The 19,056-nt window shown below is 58.2% G+C and overlaps 4 protein-coding genes and 1 long non-coding RNA gene across 5 annotated transcripts; 2 read left to right on the top strand and 3 right to left on the bottom strand.

Moving 5' to 3' along the window:
- Positions 1 to 1,037: 1,037 nt before the first annotated feature.
- Positions 1,038 to 4,413, bottom strand: LOC128849854 (guanine nucleotide-binding protein G(I)/G(S)/G(O) subunit gamma-3). The gene is made up of 3 exons (XM_054052507.1): positions 4,277 to 4,413; positions 2,270 to 2,374; positions 1,038 to 1,248 (listed from the first exon to the last, which is right to left on the bottom strand). Exons 2-3 carry the CDS (start codon positions 2,366 to 2,368, stop codon positions 1,120 to 1,122), a joined length of 228 nt encoding a protein of 75 aa, XP_053908482.1. The 5' UTR covers positions 2,369 to 2,374; positions 4,277 to 4,413; the 3' UTR covers positions 1,038 to 1,119.
- Positions 4,414 to 5,224: 811 nt separating this feature from the next.
- On the top strand, positions 5,225 to 14,396 carry LOC128849831 (seipin-like). Its single transcript, XM_054052457.1, has 8 exons — positions 5,225 to 5,264; positions 6,040 to 6,277; positions 7,031 to 7,112; positions 8,687 to 8,830; positions 8,930 to 9,064; positions 11,685 to 11,782; positions 13,836 to 13,990; positions 14,392 to 14,396. Exons 2-8 carry the CDS (start codon positions 6,069 to 6,071, stop codon positions 14,394 to 14,396), a joined length of 828 nt encoding a protein of 275 aa, XP_053908432.1. The 5' UTR covers positions 5,225 to 5,264; positions 6,040 to 6,068.
- A 291-nt stretch (positions 14,397 to 14,687) lies between these two features.
- LOC128849856 (uncharacterized) lies at positions 14,688 to 15,440 on the top strand. The gene is made up of 3 exons (XR_008447487.1): positions 14,688 to 14,759; positions 14,979 to 15,023; positions 15,321 to 15,440. It is a non-coding gene; the product is annotated as an uncharacterized LOC128849856 (long non-coding RNA).
- Positions 15,441 to 15,537: 97 nt separating this feature from the next.
- On the bottom strand, positions 15,538 to 16,423 carry LOC128849852 (distal membrane-arm assembly complex protein 1-like). Its single transcript, XM_054052505.1, has 2 exons — positions 16,018 to 16,423; positions 15,538 to 15,667 (listed from the first exon to the last, which is right to left on the bottom strand). The coding sequence occupies exons 1-2, from the start codon at positions 16,238 to 16,240 to the stop codon at positions 15,591 to 15,593; spliced, it is 300 nt and encodes a 99-aa protein (XP_053908480.1). The 5' UTR covers positions 16,241 to 16,423; the 3' UTR covers positions 15,538 to 15,590.
- Positions 16,424 to 17,058: 635 nt separating this feature from the next.
- LOC128849853 (ubiquinol-cytochrome-c reductase complex assembly factor 3-like) lies at positions 17,059 to 18,421 on the bottom strand. The gene is made up of 2 exons (XM_054052506.1): positions 18,263 to 18,421; positions 17,059 to 17,450 (listed from the first exon to the last, which is right to left on the bottom strand). The coding sequence occupies exons 1-2, from the start codon at positions 18,377 to 18,379 to the stop codon at positions 17,319 to 17,321; spliced, it is 249 nt and encodes an 82-aa protein (XP_053908481.1). The 5' UTR covers positions 18,380 to 18,421; the 3' UTR covers positions 17,059 to 17,318.
- Between the last annotated feature and the right edge of the window lie 635 nt (positions 18,422 to 19,056).

Raw genomic sequence — 19,056 nt, 5'->3', positions numbered from 1 at the left:
GCGCCGCCATCTTGGGGCTGGCGGAGAAGCCGTGATGGGCGCCGCCATCTTTGATAAGGGCACCCCCCTCCCCCCCATTAATACCCCTTAATTAATGCCACCGATTAATTACCCGCGGTTATTACCCCCATTAATTACCCCTCACACACTCCAATTACCCCATTAATCACCTCCACACTAAATACCCCATTAATTACCCCCACGCTCCAATTACCCCATTATTACATCGCTTTTGCCCCATTAATTACCCCCCACTAATTACCCCCACTCATTACCCCCCACTAATTACCCCCACTCATTACCTCCCACTAATTACCCCCCACTAATTATCCCCACTAATTACCCCCAATTACCCCATTATTACCCCCCACTAATTAAACACCATACTAATTACCCCATTAATTACCCGCACACTCTTAATTAACCCATTAATGACACTAATTAATCCATTAATTACCCCCCAAACTCTCAGCCCAAGGTGGCGCCGGGGGGGTCCTTTATTGTCTGTGGGGCAGAAGGGGCACTTATGGGGCAGAAGGAGCACTTGTGGGGCAGAAGGGGCGCCCCACATTTCTGCCCCCCCCCCACTTATGGGGCTGCCCCCCATGCTCTAGGGCAGCCCCCCAAGTGTGGAGCTGCCCCCCAAGTTATGGGGCAGCCCCCTAAGTTGTAATGTGACCTCCCCTGTCCCCCGGTTATGGGGCTGCCCCCCATGCTATGGGGCAGCCCCCTAAGTGTGTGAGAAGAGTGTTACAGGGCTGGCCCCCCCCCAAGTCATGGGGCTGCCCCCCAAGTGTGGGGCAGCCCCCTAAGTGCGATGGACCACCCCTTTAAGTTATGGGGCAGCACCGACATAGGATACAACCCCCCAAGTGTGATGGAAACCCCCAACTTGTGGGGCTGAACCCTAAATGTGGGGCTGAACCCTAAGTGTGGGGCAGCCCCCCAAGCGTGGGGCAGCCCCCTAAGTGTGGGGCAGCCTCCCCCAAGCGCAACGCAAACCGTGGAGGTGGGAGGCGAAACGCCCGAGCTAAGGGGTTCCCCCTTCATTTGTGGGGCTGCCCCCCAATTTGTGGGGCTGCCCCCTAACTTGTGGGGCTGCCCCCTAACTTGTGGGGCTCAGAGGAGGGCGCAGAAGAACTTCTTCTCGCGGAAGGGGTTCTCGGAGGTGGGGACGGGCGTGAGCAGAGGGTCCTCACAGGCGTGAGCTTCGCAGTACGTCAGCAGCTCGGCCGCCGCCTTCGACACCTGTGGGGCAGCGGCAGTTAGGGGGCAGAGCCCCCCAAGTGTGGGGCAGAGCTGCCTGAGGTGTGGGGCAATGCCCTGACTTGGGGGGCAGAGCTTTGAGTTGGAAGCTGCTTCCCAAAAGGTAATGGTGTCCACGTCTAAGAGGCAGGCAGAGCTCCTAGTTGGGGGGCAGAGCCCCCCAAGTGTGGGGCAGAGGCCTTGAGTTAGGGGGCAGAGCCTTGAGAGGGACGTGTATAATGCAGCCCCCCAAGTGTGGGGCAGAGCCCTGAGTTAGGGGGAAGAGCTTTGAGTGGGAAGTGTATAATGCAGCCCCCCAAGTGTGGGGCAGAGCCCTGAGTGGGAAGTGTGTAATGCAGCCCCCCAAATGTGGGGCAGAGCTTAAGATGTGGGGCAGAGCTCTGAGTTAGGGGGCAGAGCCTTGAGTGGGAACTGTATAATGCTGCCCCCCAAGTGTGGGGCAGAACCTAAGATGTGGGGCAGAGCCTTGAGAGGGACGTGTATAATGCAGCCCCCCAAGTGTGGGGCAGAGCCTAAGATGTGGGGCAGAGCCTTGAGTGGGAAGTGTGTAATGCAGCCCCCCAAGTGTGGGGCAGAGCCTTGAGTTAGGGGGCAGAGCTTTGAGTAGGAAGTGTATAATGCAGCCCCCCAAGTGTGGGGCAGAGCCTAAGATGTGGGGCAGAGCCTTAGGTTAGGGGGCAGCCCCTCAAGTAGGAAGCAGCCCCCTAACCGTAACGATACCCCCTGAGTGTCAGACTGCTCCCCAAGCTATGGGGCAGACCCCTAAGTGTGGGGCAGCCCCCTAACTGCAAGGCAGCCCCCCAAGCTATGGGGCAGCCCCCTAAGTGTGGCTCAACCCCCAGCTATGGGGCAGCACCCACATGCGTTGCAGCCCCCCCCAACGTCACGCAGCCTCTCCCAAGCTATGGGCTCAGCCCCCTTCCCCAAGCTATGGGGCAGCCCCCCAAGCTATGGGGCAGCCCCCCAAGTGCCCCCCCCGCCTCGCTATGGGGCAGCCCCACACCTTGATGCGACACAGACTGGCCTCGATCTTGAGCTGCTCCACCATCTTGCGAGCCTGCCCGATGCTCATGGTGCTGTTGACGGGGGTCTCGCCCTTCATGGGGGGCTGTAGGGGGGGGGAAAGAAACAAAAGTTGGGGTTCCTCTGCCCCCCAACTACATCCTCAGCGCCCCATAAGTTGTGGGGCTGAGCTCTGATCCCCCCAAACCACCTCAAAACTTGGGGGGCAGTGGGGGTGTGTGTGGTGTTCCCCATCACAAAGAAAAGGGGAAAGAAATGGGTTCTCCCCCCCCCCACAACCATCCCATAATAAGAAGGGGGGGGTCCTGCCCCCCCCCCCCATCCCATAATAACCCCCGCCCCATAAGTTGTGGGGTCTGACCCACACAAAGACCCTTTAAGATGTGGGGCAGAGTTTTTCTCCCCCTCTACCCCCCCCCACAAAACCACCCCATAGGATGAGGGGTTGGTCCCCCCCACACCTGCCCCATAACTGCCCTCCAAGTCCCCCCAATCTCCCCCATCTCCCCCTTTTTGCCCCCCAAGTCCCCCCAATCTCCCCCATCTCCCCTTTTTTGCCCCCCAAGTCCCCCCAATCTCTTCCCTCACCCCCTTTTGCCCCCCCAAGTCCCACCATCTCCCCCTTTTTTCCCCATCTCCTCCTGCCCCACAACCCCCATCTCCCCCTCACCCCCTTTTTGCCCCCCAAATCCCTCCATCACTCTCTTATTGCCCCCCAATCTCTCCCCTCACCCCCTTTTGCCCCCCAAGTCCCTCATCTCCCCATTTTGCCCCCCAAGTCCCCCCCAATCTCCCCCATCTCTCCCCTCACCCCCTTTCTCCCACCCAAGTCCCCCCATCTCCCCTTTTTGCCCCCCAATCTCCCCCATCTCCCCTTCACCCCTTTTTGCCCCCCAGGTCCCTCCATCTCTCTTTTTGCCCCCCAAGTCCCCCATCTCTTCCCTCACCCCCTTTTTGCCCCCAAGTCCCTCATCTCACCTTTTTTGCCCCCCAAGTCCCCCCAATCTCCCCCATCTCCCCTTCACCCCCTTTTTGCCCCCAAGTCCCTCCATCTCTCTCTTTTTGCCCCCAAGTCCCCCAAATCTCCCCCTCACCCCCTTTTTGCCCCCAAGTCCCCCCATCTCCCCTTTTTGCCCCCCAAGTCCCCCCATCTCCCCCTTTTTCCCCTATCTCCTCCTGCCCCACAACCCCCATCTTCCCCTCACCCCCTTTTGCCCCCCAAGTCACCACCATCTCTCTCTTTTTGCCCCCCAAGTACCCCCATCTCCCCCTTTTTCCCCCATCTCCTCCTGCCCCACAACCCCCATCTCTTCCCTCACCCCCTTTTTGCCCCCCAAGTCCCTCCATCTCTCTCTTTTTGCCCCCCAAGTCCTCCAATCTCCCCCATCTCCCCTTCCCCCATTTCCCCCTTCCCTCCTTTTTGCCCCCCAAGTCCCCCCAATCTCCCCCATTTCCCCTTCACCCCCTTTTTGCCCCCAAGTCCCCCAATCTCCCTCATCTCTTCCCTCACCCCTTTTTGCCCCCCAAGTCCCCCCCATCTCCCCATTTTTGCCCCATCTCCTCCTGCCTCACAACCCCCATCTCCCCCTCACCCCCTTTTTGCCCCCCAAGTCCATCTCTTTTTGCCCCCAAAGTCCCCCCCAATCTCCCCCATCTCTTCCCTCACCCCCTTTTTGCCCCCCAAGTCCCTCCATCTCTCTTTTTGCCCCCCAAGTCCCCCCAATCTCCCCCTTTTTGCCCCTCTCCCTCTGCCTCACAACAACCCCATCTCCCGCCCTTTTTACCCCCATCTTTTTACCCCCATTTCCCGCCCTTTTTCCCCATCTCCCCCTTTTTCCCCCTTTTTCCCTCTTTTTTCACCCCCTTTTCCCCCATCTCCCCTTCCTGCCCCCCATTTCTCCCCTCCCCCCGTTTTTACCCCCTCATTTCCCCCCTCCCCCCGTTATTACCCCCCATTTCCCCCCTCCCCATCTCCCCCCCCCCCCACCGTATCGGATCCTCGTAGCGGCTCTCCTCAGGGCGGGCGGAACCACTGCGATTTTGGGGGTGGGTGGGGTGAGGTGTGTCTGTTTCTGTCAAAACTGGGGGGAGGGCTTAGCCCCTCCCCCTGCCCCCACATTGAGACAGAAGCGAACACCCCCACCACCACCACTCACCCCCTCCTTCGGGTGGGGCAATGGGCGTGGCGGGGGCGTGGCTAAACGCGCCCCCCTTTTCCCCATAATGGTTCCGCCCACCTTATTGCTCCCTATGGGCCGCGCTTGTTGCTATGGCGGCGGCCGCAGTGGGCGTGGCCTCAGCGGGGAGGGCGTGGTCAGAGGGCCGCAGTGGGCGGGGCTTAGCGACCCCCTCCCTGTTGCCATGGAGAAGTGGAGGCAGCGTAGGGGCGGTTCGAGGGGGGGTTTGGTGTAGTTTGAAGGGCCTTTGGGGTAGTTTGGAGCAGTTTAGGGGGGATTTGGGGCAGTTTTGAGGGGATTTGGGGGAGTTTGGGGGGTTTGGTGCAGATTGGGGGGATTTGGGGGAGTTAGGGGGGCATTTGGGGCACTTTAGGGGATTTGGGAGCAGTTTGGGGGGCATTTGGGTGAGTTGAGGTGGGACTTGGGGTAGTTGGGGGGCGGTTTAGGGGTATTTGGGGGCAGTTTAAGGGATTTTGGGGCAGTTTGGAAGGATTTGTGGGAGTTGGGGGGGATTTGTGGGCCGGGATAGGGTTTTTAGGGCTTTTGGAGGCCTTTTAGGGGCCGTTTGGGGCAGTTTGGAGGGTTTAAAGGGGTTTGGGGGCAGCAGTGGGCGTGGCCAAGACGAATGTAGGCGTGGCTTGACGCGACGAGGGGCGGAGCTCGGGGTGGGCGGGGCGAAGGGCACCGCCTCGCTTCCCATTGGTTGGCGGTTGCCATGGAGAAGGGGCGGGGCCTCAACCCGGAAGAGCCGGGGCGGGGGCGGGGCCGGGCGTGGCGGAGCCGGAGGAGAGCGGGACGGTACGGGAGGAGAGGGACCCCCGGCCCAGAGGGACCCATAGATGTGGGGCGCCCCATAGATCTGGGGGGCTGGAGTTCGGGGGGCTGTGGGGCTGGAGTTGGGGGGAATGTGGGGCTGGAGTTGGGTCAGTGATGTGCCCAATAGATCCGTGGGGCTGGAGTTGGGGGGGGCTGTGGGGCTGGAGTTGGGGCTGTGGGGTGCCCCATAGATCTGTGGGGCTGGATATGGGGTTGTGGGGTGCCCTATAGATCCGTGGGGCTGGATATGGGGTTGTGGGGTGCCCCATAGATCTGTGGGGCTGGAGTTGGGGGGGCTGTGGGGCTGGAGTTGGTGCTGTGGGGGCGCCCCATGGATCCGTGGGGCTGGGGTTGGGGGTCAGTGGGGCGCCCCATAGATCCGTGGGGCTGGATATGGGGTTGTGGGGTGCCCCATAGATCTGTGGGGCTGGAGTTGGGGGGGCTGTGGGACTGGATATGGGGTTGTGGGGCGCCCCATAGATCCGTGGGGCTGAGTTGGGGGGGCTGTGGGACTGGATATGGGGTTGTGGGGCGCCCCATAGATCCGTGGCGCTGGAGGGGGGGGGCTGTGGGGCTGGATATGGGGCTGTGGGGCGCCCCATAGATCCGTGGGGCTTGAGTTGGGGATCAGTGGGGCGCCCCATAGATCCGTGGGGCTGAGTTGGGGATCAGTGGGGTGCCCCATAGATCCGTGGGGCTGGAGTTGGGAGTCAGTGGGGCGCCCCATAGATCGGTGGGACTGTCTCTGTGTCCACAGGTCGCCCCCGTCGCCCCCCCCGCGCCCCAATGGATGCGCCGCCCCTGGCCCCGCCCCTGCCGCTGTTGCCATGGTTACGGCGGGGGGCGGCGCTGGCGCGGCGCGCGGCGCTGGGGGCGGGGCTGGCGGCGGGCGCGGCGCTCCTCGCGCTCTGGGGCGCCGCTTTGCTCTACGCCGCCTTCCACTGCGCATACGTACCCGCCAGCGCCCTCTGGCGGCCTCTGCGCATGCGCTTCCGGTAAGTCAGGGGCGGGGCTGAGGGGAGAAGGGGCGGGGCTGAGGGGAGAATGAGGCGGGGCTGAGGGGTGGAAGGGGCGGGGCTGAGAGTGGAAGGGGCGGGGCTGAGGGGAGAATGGGGTGGGGCTGAGAGAAGGGGAGAGGCTTGAGGGGGCGGGGCTGAGGGGCAGGGGCGGAGCTGAGGGGAAGGGGTGGGGTTGAGGGGAAAATGGAGTGGGGCGGGGCTTGAGGGGGCGGGACTGAAGACGGAAGGGGCGGGGCTCAGTGTAGAAGGGGATTGAGGGGAGGGGCTATGCAAATGAGACACTGCAGGCACGGGTTGGAGGGGTTATATGCAAATGAGATGGCTGGAGCGGAAGAAAGGGGGCGTGGCCGAGCGAGCAGAGCTTAAATAAAGGGTTAGGAGTGAGTGAACGGGGGCGTGACTATGCAAATGAGGTGGGCGGGACTCATATAAACCCCCCACCGGGATGGGTTTAAGCGCAGCGCGGGGTTTGGCTTTAATAGGCGTGGCTATGCAAATGAGATGGCGCGGGGGGGGCTGTGAGGTGGGGGCATGGCTATGCAAATGGTGCGGTGTGGCTGCGAGGCGGGGGCGTGGCTATGCAAATGGTGCCGTGGAGGCACTAGGCAGGGGCGTGGCTATGCAAATGAGACACAGCCCTATGAACAAGAGGTTGGGGTTATGCAAAGGAAACCTGCGTGGGGGGCGTGGTTATGCAAATGAGGCAAAATTAACCCCTTCCCTCCCCAGGACTGACTGTGACCCCCCCGGCCCCGAACTGTGCTCCTTCCCCACCGCCAATGTGTCCCTATTGGGGCCCAACCGGGAGAAGGTGAGGAGGGGGGGAGTGACCCCTGAGATCTATGGGGCAGAGCCGCCCCACGGATGTGGGGGGACGGCGGCCGGGGGGGCACCGACCTGGATTTGGGGGGTCTGGGTCGGATTTGGGGGGTCTGGGTTGGGTTTGGGGGTCTCTCATCTGCCTCCCTATGGCTCTATGGGTCCAGTTATGGCTCTGCCCCATAGATCTATGGGTCTGCCCCACAGATCTATGGGTCTGGCCCCACATTCCCCCCATATGCTGCTGTCTTTGTGTCTCTAAGCTGGATTTGGGGGGTCTGGGTCGAATTTGGGGGTCTCTCATCTGCTTCCCTATACCTCTATGGGTCCGGTTCTGACTCTGCCCCATAGATCTATGGGTCTGCCCCACAGGTGCTGCTCTGTTTGTGTCTCCAAGCTGGATTTGGGGGGTCTGGGTCGGATTTGGGGGCCTCTCATCCACCTCCCTATGCCTCTATGGGTCCGCTTCTGACTCTGCCCCATAGATCTATGGGTCTGCCCCACAGATCTATGGGTCTGCCCCACATTCCCCTCAAGCACTGCTCTCCTTGTGTCTCCAAGTTGGATTTGGGGGGTCTGGGTCGGATTTGGGGGCCTCTCATCCGCCTCCCTATGGCTCTATGGGTCCGCTTCTGGCTCTGCCCCATAAATCTATGGGTCTGCCCCACAGATCTATGGGTCTGGCCCCACATTTCCCCCATATGCTGCTCTCCTTGTGTCTCTAAGCTGGATTTGGGGGCTCTGGGTCGGATTTGGGGGTCTCTCATCCGCCTCCCTATGGCTCTATGGGTCCGGTTCTGGCTCTGCCCCATAGATCTATGGGCCTGCCCTATAGATCTATGGGTCTGGCCCCACATTCCCCCCATATGCTGCTCTCTTTCTGTCTCCAAGCTGGATTTGGGGGCTCTGGGTCGGATTTGGGGGCCTCTAATCCGCCTCCCTATGGCTCTATGGGTCCAGTTATGGCTCTGCCCCATAGATCTATGGGTCTGCCCCACAGGTGCTGCTCTCTTTGTGTCTCCAAGCTGGATTTGGGGGGTCTGGGTCGGATTTGGGGGCCTCTCAGCTGCCTCCCTATGCCTCTATGGGTCCGCTTCTGGCTCTGCCCCATAAATCTATGGGTCTGCCCCACAGATCTATGGGTCTGCCCCACAGGTGCTGCTATCTTTGTGTCTCCAAACTGGATTTGGGGGCTCTGGGTCGGATTTGGGGGCCTCTCATCCTCCTCCCTATGCCTCTATGGGTCCGCTTCTGACTCTGCCCCACAGATCTATGGGTCTGCCCCACATTCCCCCCATATGCTGCTCTCCTTGTGTCTCTAAGCTGGATTTGGGGGCTCTGGGTCGGATTTGGGGGCCTCTCATCCTCCTCCCTATGGCTCTATGGGTCCAGTTATGACTCTGCCCCACAGATCTATGGGTCTGCCCCACAGGTGCTGCTCTCTTTGTGTCTCGGAGCTGGATTTGGGGGCTCTGGGTCGGATTTGAGGGTCTCTCATCCACCTCCCTATGCCTCTATGGGTCCGCTTCTGACTCTGCCCCATAGATCTATGGGTCTGCCCCACAGGTGCTCTTCCCGGGACAGCTTTACCGTTTGGTGCTGGCATTGGAAGTGCCGGAATCGCCCGTCAACCGCGCGTTGGGAATGTTTATGGTCTCGGTCACCGTCTACGGCGCCGACGGACGCCCTTTGGCCTCGGCCGCTCGCTCGGTGCGAAGGGCTCAAAAAGAGGGAATCCTGCGGGAATTTGATGGGAATTCCGAATGATTTTGGGGGGTCATTGGTGGTGTTTTCCCCCCTTTTTTCCAGGCTATGCTCCATTACCGCTCCCGCCTCCTCCGCACTCTCGACACCGTCGCCTTCGCCGCGCTCTTCCTCTCCGGATTCGCCGAACAGAAGCAAACGTTGGAGATCGAATTGAGCGCCGCATTCCGCGAGGATCCGGTGAGGAATTTGCAGGGGGGGTTTGGGGGGCGTTTGGAAGGGTTTATGTTGAATGTGGAAGGATTTGGGGGAGATTTGGAAGGATTTACGTTGAATTTGGAAGGATTTACGTTGAATTTGGAAGGATTTACGTTGAATTTTAATGATTTTGGGGAAATTTTGAATGATTTGGGGGAGATTTTTGAAGGATTTACGTTGAATTTTGAAGGATTTACGTTGAATTTCAATGATTTTGGGGAAATTTGGAAGGATTTACGTTGAATTTTTAAAGATTTGGGGAAATTTGGAAGGATTTGCGTTGAATTTGGAATGATTTGGGGGAGATTTGGAAGGATTTGGAGGAGATTTTGAATGATTTGCGTTGAAATTTGAATGATTTTGGGGAGATTTTGAATGATTTGGAGGAGATTTTGAATTATTTATGTTGAATTTTGAATGATTTGGGGAGATTTTGAATGATTTACATTGAACTTTTAAAGATTTGGGGAAATTTGGAAGGATTTACGTTGAATTTTAATGATTTTGGGGAGATTTTGAATGATTTTTAATGATTTATGTTAAATTTTGAATGATTTGGGGGAGATTTTGAATGATTTGGGGGAGATTTTGAATGATTTACGTTGAATTTTTAAAGATTTGGGGAGATTTGGAAGGATTTACGTTGAATTTTGAATGACTTTGGGGAGATTTGGAATGATTTACATTGAATCTCAATGATTTGGGGGAGATTTGGAAGGATTTGAGGAGATTTTGAATGATTTACGTTGAATTTTGAATGATTTTGGGGGAGATTTTGAATGATTTACGTTGAATTTTGAATGATTTGGGGGAGATTTGGAAGGATTTAAGTTGAATTTTAATTGTTTGGGGGAGATTTTGAATGATTTACGTTGAATTTTGAATGATTTTGGGGGAGATTTTGAATGATTTACATTGAATTTTGAATGATTTGGGGGAATTTGGGTTTTTTTGGGTTTTTTTTGGGTTTTTTGGGGTTTTTTGTCTTTTGGTGGTTTTTTTTGGGTTTTTTTGGGTTTTTTTGGGTTTTTTTGTTTTTTTTTGTTTTTAAGTGGTTTTTTTGGGGGTTTTTTGTTGTTTTTTGGGGGGATTCCGTGGGTTTTTTGGGGTGACTCTGTGGGTTTTGGTGTTTTTTTTGTTGTTTTTTTGGGGGGATTCTGTGGTTTTTGGGGCGATTCTGTGTTTTTTTGGGGGGGATTCCGTGGTTTTTGGGGGGGACTCTGTGTTTTTTTGGGGGGGATTCTGTGTTTTTTGGGGTATTCCGTGGGTTTTTGGGGTATTCCGTGGGTTTTTGGGGGTATTCCGTGGGTTTTTGGGGCGATTCTGTGGTTTTTGGGGTGTTTTTTGGGGGGGGATTCTGTGGTTTTTGGGGGGGATTCTGTGTTTTTTTAGGGGGATTCAGTGGATTTTGGGGGATTCTGTGGTTTTTGGGGGGATTCTGTTGTTTTTGGGGGGGATTCCGTGGTTTTTTGGGGGGATTCTGTGTTTTTTGGGGGCGATTCCGTGGTTTTTGGGGGGATTCTGTGGGTTTTGGTGTTTTTTTTGTTGGTTTTTGGGGCGATTCTGTGTTTTTTGGGGGGGGATTCTGTGTTTTTTGGGGTATTCCGTGGATTTTGGGGGGATTCCGTGGGTTTTTGGGGCGATTCTGTGGTTTTTGGGGGGAATTCTGTGGTTTTTGGGGGAATTCTGTGGTTTTTGGTGGTTTTTTGTTGTTTTTTGGGGCGATTCTGTTGTTTTTTGGGGGAATTCTGTGGTTTTTGGGGCGATTTTTGTGGTTTTGGGGGCGATTCCGTGGTTTTGGGGGGCGATTCTGTGGTTTTTGGGGGGATTCTGTGGTTTTTTGGGGGGGATTCCGTGGTTTTTGGGGGGGACTCTGTGTTTTTTTGGGGGGGATTCTGTGTTTATTGGGGTATTCCGTGGGTTTTTGGGGTATTCCGTGGGTTTTTGGGGGTATTCCGTGGGTTTTTGGGGCGATTCTGTGGTTTTTGGGGTGTTTTTTGGGGGGGATTCCGTGGTTTTTGGGGGAATTCTGTGGTTTTTGGGGGGGATTCCGTGGTTTTTGGGGGGATTCTGTGTTTTCTTGGGGGTATTCTGTGGTTTTTGGGGCGATTCCGTGTTTTTTTGGGGGGAATTCCGTGGTTTTTGGTGGGTTTTTTGGTGGTTTTTGGGGGGATTCCGTGGTTTTTGGGGCGATTCTGTGGTTTTTGGGGGGATTCTGTTGTTTTTGGGGGGGATTCCGTGGTTTTTTGGGGGGATTCTGTGTTTTTTGGGGGCGATTCCGTGGTTTTTGGGGGGATTCTGTGGTTTTTGGTGTTTTTTTTGTTGGTTTTTGGGGCGATTCTGTGTTTTTTTGGGGGGGATTCTGTGTTTTTTGGGGTATTCCGTGGATTTTGGGGGGATTCCGTGGGTTTTTGGGGCGATTCTGTGGGTTTTGGGGTGGTTTTGGGGGGGGATTCTGTGGTTTTTGGGGGGTATTCCGTGGGTTTTTGGGGGGGTTCAGTGGATTTTGGGGGTATTCCGTGCTTTTTTGGGGGGTTCCGTGGGTTTTTGGGGGTGTTCTGTGGTTTTTGGGGGGCTCCGGACGCCGTCTCGGCCCCCCCAGTTCTCGCCGGCCGTCGCCGCCGTGGTTCGCATCGAGAGTCGCCGCCTGCAGCTCTACGGCGCTCGACTGCGCCTCCACGCGCACTTCTCGGGGCTCAGGTAGGCGCGACCCATAGCGCGACCCATAGCGACCCATAGATTGACCCATAGAGAGCCATAGAGACCCATAGAGCGACACATAGAGACCCACAGAGACCCATAGGGAGCCATAGATTGACCCATAGAGACCCATAGATTGACCCACAGAGACCCATAGATTGACCCATAGATTGACCCACAGAGACCCATAGAGACCCATAGATTGACCCATAGATTGACCCAGAGCGACCCATAGATTGACCCACAGAGACCCACAGAGACCCCACAGAGACCCACAGAGGCCCCACAGAGACCCCATAGAGACCCATAGAGACCCATAGAGACCCATAGTGACCCATAGATTGACCCATAGATTAACCCATAGCGACCCATAGAGCGACCCATAGATTGACCCATAGAGACCCATAGATTGACCCATAGATTGACCCATAGCGACCCATAGCGACCCATAGAGCGACCCATAGAGACCCATAGAGGCCCCATAGAGACCCATAGAAACCCATAGATTGACCCATAGGTTGACCCATAGTGACCCATAGATTGACCCATAGAGACCCCATAGAGACCCATAGATTGACCCATAGCGACCCATAGATTGACCCATAGCAACCCATAGAGACCCATAGAGGCCCCACAGAGACCCATAGAGACCCATAGGGACCCATAGAGGCCCCACAGAGACCCATAGAGACCCATAGCGACCCATAGATTGACCCATAGAGAGCCATAGAGACCCATAGCGACCCATAGATTGACCCATAGAGACCCATAGATTGACCCATAGATCGACCCACAGAGACCCATAGTGACCCATAGCAACCCATAAATTGACCCATAGCGACCCATAGAGACCCATAGGTTGACCCATAGAGTGACCCATAGTGACCTATAGGTTGACCCATAGATTGACCCATAGCGACCCATAGAGACCTATAGCGACCCATAGAGGCCCCACAGAGACCCATAGAGACCCATAGATTGACCCACAGAGACCCATAGAGACCCATAGAGACCCATAGATTGACCCATAGAGCGACTCATAGATTGACCCATAGAGACCTATAGCGACCCATAGATTGACCCATAGAGACCCATAGAGCGACCCATAGAGACCCATAGATTGACCCACAGACACCCATAGAGACCCATAGGTTGACCCATAGAGACCCATAGAGAGACCCATAGAGACCCATAGAGACCCATAGTGACCCATAGATTGACCCATAGATTGACCCATAGATTGACCCATAGATTGACATATAAATTGACCCATAGATTGACCCATAGATTGACCCATAGTGACCCATAGATCGACCCATAGATTGACCCATAGATCAACCCATAGTGATCCATAGATTACCCAGAGACCCATAGATCACCCATAGCGCCCCATAGATCGCCCCATAGTCACCCACAGATCGCCCCATAGCGCCCCACAGATCACCCCATAGCGCCCCATAGATCGCCCCCAGCCCCATAGTGCCCCATAGATCACCCCATAGTGCCCCACAGATCACCCAATAGTGCCCCATAGATCGCCCCCAGCCCCATAGCGCCCCACAGATCGCCCCATAGCGACCCATAGATCACCCCATAGCGCCCCATAGATCGCCCCAGCCCCATAGCGCCCCATAGATCACCCCATAGTGCCCCACAGATCCCCCCATAGCGCCCAATAGATCACCCATAGTGCCCCATAGATTGCCCCCAGCCCCATAGTGACCCACAGATTGCTCCCAGCCCCATAGTGACCCACAGATCACCTCATATTGAGCCATAGATCACCCCATAGTGCCCCATAGATCACCCCCAGCCCCATAGATCACCCCCAGCCCCATAGCACCCCATAGATCATCCCACAGTGCCCCACAGATCGCCCCCAGCCCCATAGCGCCCCCAGATCGCCCCATAGATCACCCCATAGTGCCCCACAGATCACCCCATAGATCACCCCCAGCCCCATAGTGACCCATAAATCGCCCCATAGATCACCCCATAGCGCCCCATAGATCGCCCCATAGCGCCCCCCAGCGCCCCCCGGCTCTCCCCGCAGGTATTTGCTGTTCCATTTTCCGCTGACGTCGGCGGTTTTGGGCATCGCGGGGAATTTTGCGTTTCTGCTGCTGCTCTGTGGGGCGGCGGCGCTGCAGTGGGGGAGGGGCAGAGCCCGCCCCGCCCCCCGCCCCCCGCAGGTCAGCACCCCCCTTGGCCCCTCCCACACCCCGCTTGGCCCCCCCCACACTCCATTTAGCCCCTCCCACACCCCATTTTGGCCCCTCCCACACCTCTTTATCCCCTCCCCCACCTCATTTGGGCTCCACCTGATTTGGCCCCACCCCATTTTGGCCCCTCCCCATCCATCCACGAAGCCCCTCCCCCACTCCAATTTGGCCCCTCCCCCACCTCCCCTTTGGCCCCTCCCCCACACCCCTTTGGCCCCTCCCCCGCCCTAATTTGGCCCTTCCCCCTTTATCCCCATCCCATTTAAGCCCCTCCCCCACCCATTTGGCCCCTCCCCATCCACAAAGCCCCTCCCCCACAACTTAATCCCCTCCCCCACCCCATTTAGACCCCTCCCCCACCTCCACTTTGGCCCCTCCCCACCCCAGTTTAGCCCCTCCCCCACCCCATTTGGCCCCTCCCCCACCCCATTTGCCCCATCCCATTTTGGCCCCTCCCCATCCCATTTGGCTCCTCCCCCACTCCTTAATCCCCTCCCCCACCCCATTTAGACCCCTCCCTCACCCCAATTTGGCCCCTCCCCACCCATAAAGCCCCTCCCCCACCCCCTTATTCCCTCCCCACCCCCATTTGGCCCTTCCCATCCCATTTTGGCTCCTCCCCATCCTTTTGGCCCCTCCCCCTTCCTTTTGGCTCCTCCCCCAATGGGGGTTGTCCCCCCCCTCCTCTCTCCCCCCCCTCCCCCCACAGGAGGGACGCAGCGAAGGGCCGGGACCGCCCCGGAGGGAGGGGCACAGTGAGTGGGGGCGGGGCCAAACGGGGTGGGGGCGGGGCCAAACGGGGTGGGGGCGGGGCTAAAATGGGGTGGGGAGGGGCTAAAATGGGGTGTGGGAGGGGCTTAGTGGGTGTGGGAGGGACTTAGTGGGTGGGGGAGGGGCCAAAATGGGATTGGGAGGGGCTAAAGGGGTGGGGGCGGGGCCTAAAGCAGTCATTTTGGGCCCTTCTCCCCCCGCAGCCGCCATCGTCCCCGAGTCCATCGGCCCCATGGAAACCCCCCAAGGTGAGGGGGGACCCCAAAACCCCCCCTGACACCCCCCAAAATGGGGGGGAGTGTCATAGGATTGGGGGGGCCCTAATTTGGGGGGAGGGAGGACCCAAACTGGGGGGAGGGGGGGGCAGATATTGGGGTGTCTGGGGGGGGGGGGGGCTGAGGTTTTGGGGGGGTCCCCCCAAATTGAAAGGGGGGGGAAGTTTTGGGGGGGGGGGGATCTCACAGGGGCTTTAGGGAGGGGAGGGGTTCACAGTGTTCCATTTTGGGGGTTCAACCCCCCCTAATTTTGGGGTCTCCCCCCCACAGCTGCCGCCCCCCCCAACAGAGAGGAGGAAGAGGAAGCGGAAGCGGAAGTGCCCCCCCGCCCCTCCCCCATCTGCTCCAGCTGCTGACCCCCTCCCCCCCACTTTGGGGGTGTCCCCCCCCCAAAATAAAGGCCTTTCCCCCCCCCTACCCTGAGAGTGAGGCCTTTATTTGGGGCTCTGACACCCCCAAACCTCCATCCCCCCTAAATTTGGAGCCGCTCTGAGGTCTCGGGGGGGGTTTATTGGGGGGGGTTTATTTTTGGGGGGGTCCTCAGGGCTGTGGCGGTTCCTTTCGCTGCTGTTTCCCCACCGGATCCACCAGGACGACGGCGCCCCACGCTCCGACACCTGCGGAGAAGGAAGGGGTTCTGTTGCCATGGCAACGACGCCATGGGGGTACCCCAATAACCCCCCACACACACACACCGGTTGCCATGGGAACCACCCATATCCCCCCCACCGCATCCCTGTTGCCATGGAGACCCACAGCCCTCCTCCCCGTTGCCATGGGAACCACCCATCACTCTTTCTCCCTCCCAGCATCCCCGTTGCCATGGCAACAGCCCCTTGGCGTCCCCGTTGCCATGGCAACCTCATTCCCCCCTCCCTCCCCATTGCTATAATGACCCCTTATCCTCTCCTCCCCCCTCCCCCGTGTTGCCATGGCAACCGCCCCCCCCCCCCTTCCCCCGGCTCACTGATAGCGAGGGTGATCTGGGCGATGGCGGCCATGTCCGGTGGGATCCCGCGTTTAAGGCTCCGCCTCGGCCCGCGGTAAAGCCAAAGCGCTGCCGCCAAGAGCCCCGCGCCGCACAGGAGGCGGCAGCTCCAACAGCCCCCGAACAGCGGCCGAGGCGCCGGTACCGACCCCGAAACCATAACCGGTCCCGGTGCTGCCTCCTCCGCCGCGCTTCCCGCCATCTTCCGGCCGGAAGCGGCGCAACCGCGAAATGCGTCCGGGTGGAAACAATGAGCGCGGATTGAAAATGGGGAAGGGGAGTGTGCGCAACCGCGAAATGCGTCCGGGTGGAAACAGTGAGCGCGGATTGAAAGGGGAATGGGAGTGTGCGCAACCGCGAAATGGGTCTGGGTGGAAACAATGAGCGCAGGTTGAAAGGGGAAGGTTGGGAGTGTGCAACCGCGAAATGCGTCCGGGTGGAAACAATGAAAGCGGGTTGAAAATGGGGAAGGGGGGTGGGTGGAAACAATGAGCGCGGATTGAAAGGGGAAGGGGAGTGTGTGCAACCGCTAAATGCGTCCGGGTGGAAACAATGAGCGCGGATTGAAAATGGGGAAGGGGAGAGTGTGCAACCGCGAAATGCGTCCGGGTGGAAACAATGAGCGCGGGTTGAAAATGGGGAAGGGGAGTGTGTGCAACCGCGAAATGCGTCCGGGTGGAAACAATGAGCGCAGATTGGAAAAGGGGAGCGGTGTGCAACCGCTCAATGGGACCCGGTGGAAAGCGTGACCGCGCTGAGTGGGGTCCGCAGGGCAGAGGTTCTGGGTGTAGCGGTGCCCGCGTCTAATGGTTCTGGGTGCAACACGCGCTTTGCCTTTGCAAATTTGCAAAATTGGTGTTTTGCCTTTAATGGGTTCGGGTGCGGACATTTAAAGGGGTCCGGGTGAAACCGGTGCTTCGCGTTTTATGGTTCCGGGGTGCAAACATTCCCCCCCGCCCCCGTTTAACGGTCCCGGGGCGTGAGAGGGACCCGCAATGAAAGGCACGAGAGAATCCTGGGAGCAACCGGTGTCGCCGTTTAATGGTTCCAGAGGCAGCAACGGGCGCGGTGGATGGTTCCAGGTCCAATTAATCCCAGTCCTGATGGTTCCGGGTCCAATTCATCCCAGTTTTGGCGATTCCAGCCCCACCTGGTGCCCCATTTAACGGTTCTGCATCGCCCAATTCCTGCCTTTACACTTCCGGTCCCTCTTCCCACAGGTTCCCAGTGCAACCAGCGCCGGCGTTTACTGGTTCCCAGTTCAAGCGGTTCCGGGGGGATCATTTCTGCCACGGCACCGCCCTCCGCGCTACGTTCTCCTCGGTCTCGGCCGCCTCCCGCAGCGCCGCCATGATCAGTTCGTTGTGGCGCCGTCGCTGCGCCAACAGCTCCGACGTCACCTCGGGAAGCGCCTGCGGAAAAGGGGGAGGGGGGAAAGGATACATCCCAGTGCTCCCAGTACCACTACTGGTCCGAGTCCCCCCCCCTTACTGGTCCCAGTCCCCCCCTCACCCTTACTGGTCCCAGTCCCCTTCCTTACTGGTCCCAGTCCCCCCTCACCCTTACTGGTCCCGGTCCCCCCCTCACCCTTACTGGTCCCAGTCCCCTTCCTTACTGGTCCCAGTCCCCCCTCACCCTTACTGGTCCCAGTCCCCCCCCCTTACTGGTCCCAGTCCCCCCCTCACCCTTACTGGTCCCAGTCCCCTTCCTTACTGGTCCCAGTCCCCCCTCACCCTTACTGGTCCCGGTCCCCCCTCCCTTACTGGTCCCAGTCCCCCCTCCCTTACTGGTCCCAGTCCCCCCTCACCCTTACTGGTCCCAGTCCCCTCCCTTACTGGTCTCAGTCCCCCCCCCTTACTGGTCCCAATCCCCCCCCCTCCCTTACTGGTCCCAGTCCCCCTCCCTTACTGGTCCCAGTCCCCCTCCCTTACTGGTCCCAATCCCCCCCCCTCCCTTACTGGTCCCAGTCCCCCTCCCTTACTGGTCCCAATCCCCCCCCCTCCCTTACTGGTCCCAGTCCCCCCCTCCCTTACTGGTCCCAGTCCCCTCCCTTACTGGTCCCTGTCCCCCCCCCCCTTACTGGTCCCAGTCCCCCCCCTTACTGGTCCCAGTCCCCTCCATTGCCTCAGTTCCCCCTTTTCCCAGTCCCCCCCCCCCCCCCCCCAGTTCGCCCGCCGCTCGCCGCCCCCCCCCGATTCTCCCGGTCCCGGTCCCGGTCCTGCACCTTCAGGGCCTCCTGCCGCCGCGGCTCTCCCGCTCCCACCGCCGCCCACAGCCCCAGTCCCGCCCCCACCGGCAGCGCCGCCCGCGCCACCGCCACCACCCAGCGCCGCGCCGCCATGGCGCCCGGGGCCGCTCTACCCCCTCTCCCGCACCATAGAGACGCGGCACCTCCGGGCCGCTCTGCCCTCCCTTCCCCCCCGCACCATAGAGACGCGGGCCGCTCCGCTCCTCCCAAACCACAGAGACGCGACCTCCGGGCTTGTCTGCCCTCCCCCAGCTACCATAGAGAGGAGCCCTCCAGTTTTCCCCCCTCTTCTTCCCAATTTTCGTCTCTATTTCCGCACTTTCTCCTTCCAATTCCGATTTATTTCTCCAGTTGCGCTCTTAACTCCCCAACTTTCCCCTTCATTTCCCCGTTTTCTGAGTTCGATTTCAACTTTCAGGCCTTTCTCTCCCAATTCATCCATTGCTCAACAGCTTTTGCCCAAATTTGCCTCTTTATTCCCTCATTTACCCCTTTATTTCCCCTTTTTATCCACCTTTTACTCCTTTGTCGTCCAATTTAGCTGTTATTCAGCATCTTTTACCCAAATTTGCCTCTTTAAACGCTCAATTTTGCCTTTTATCTCCCCATTTTATTACTATTACTTCTTTACCCCAATCCATCCTTTGTTTTTCAATCATTACCCAAACTCCTCCCTTCGTGCCCCAATTTTCCCCCTTATTTCCCCATTTTATCCCGATTTTTACTCTTTATCCCTCAATTATACTTCACTCAACAATTTTTACCCATAT

The sequence above is a fragment of the Cuculus canorus genome, chromosome 34 (assembly GCF_017976375.1).
Source record: "Cuculus canorus isolate bCucCan1 chromosome 34, bCucCan1.pri, whole genome shotgun sequence".
In the NCBI taxonomy this organism is placed as follows: domain Eukaryota; kingdom Metazoa; phylum Chordata; class Aves; order Cuculiformes; family Cuculidae; genus Cuculus; species Cuculus canorus.
The sequence above is the reverse complement of the archived record's forward strand: the minus strand, read 5'-3'. Positions and strand labels throughout refer to the sequence as shown.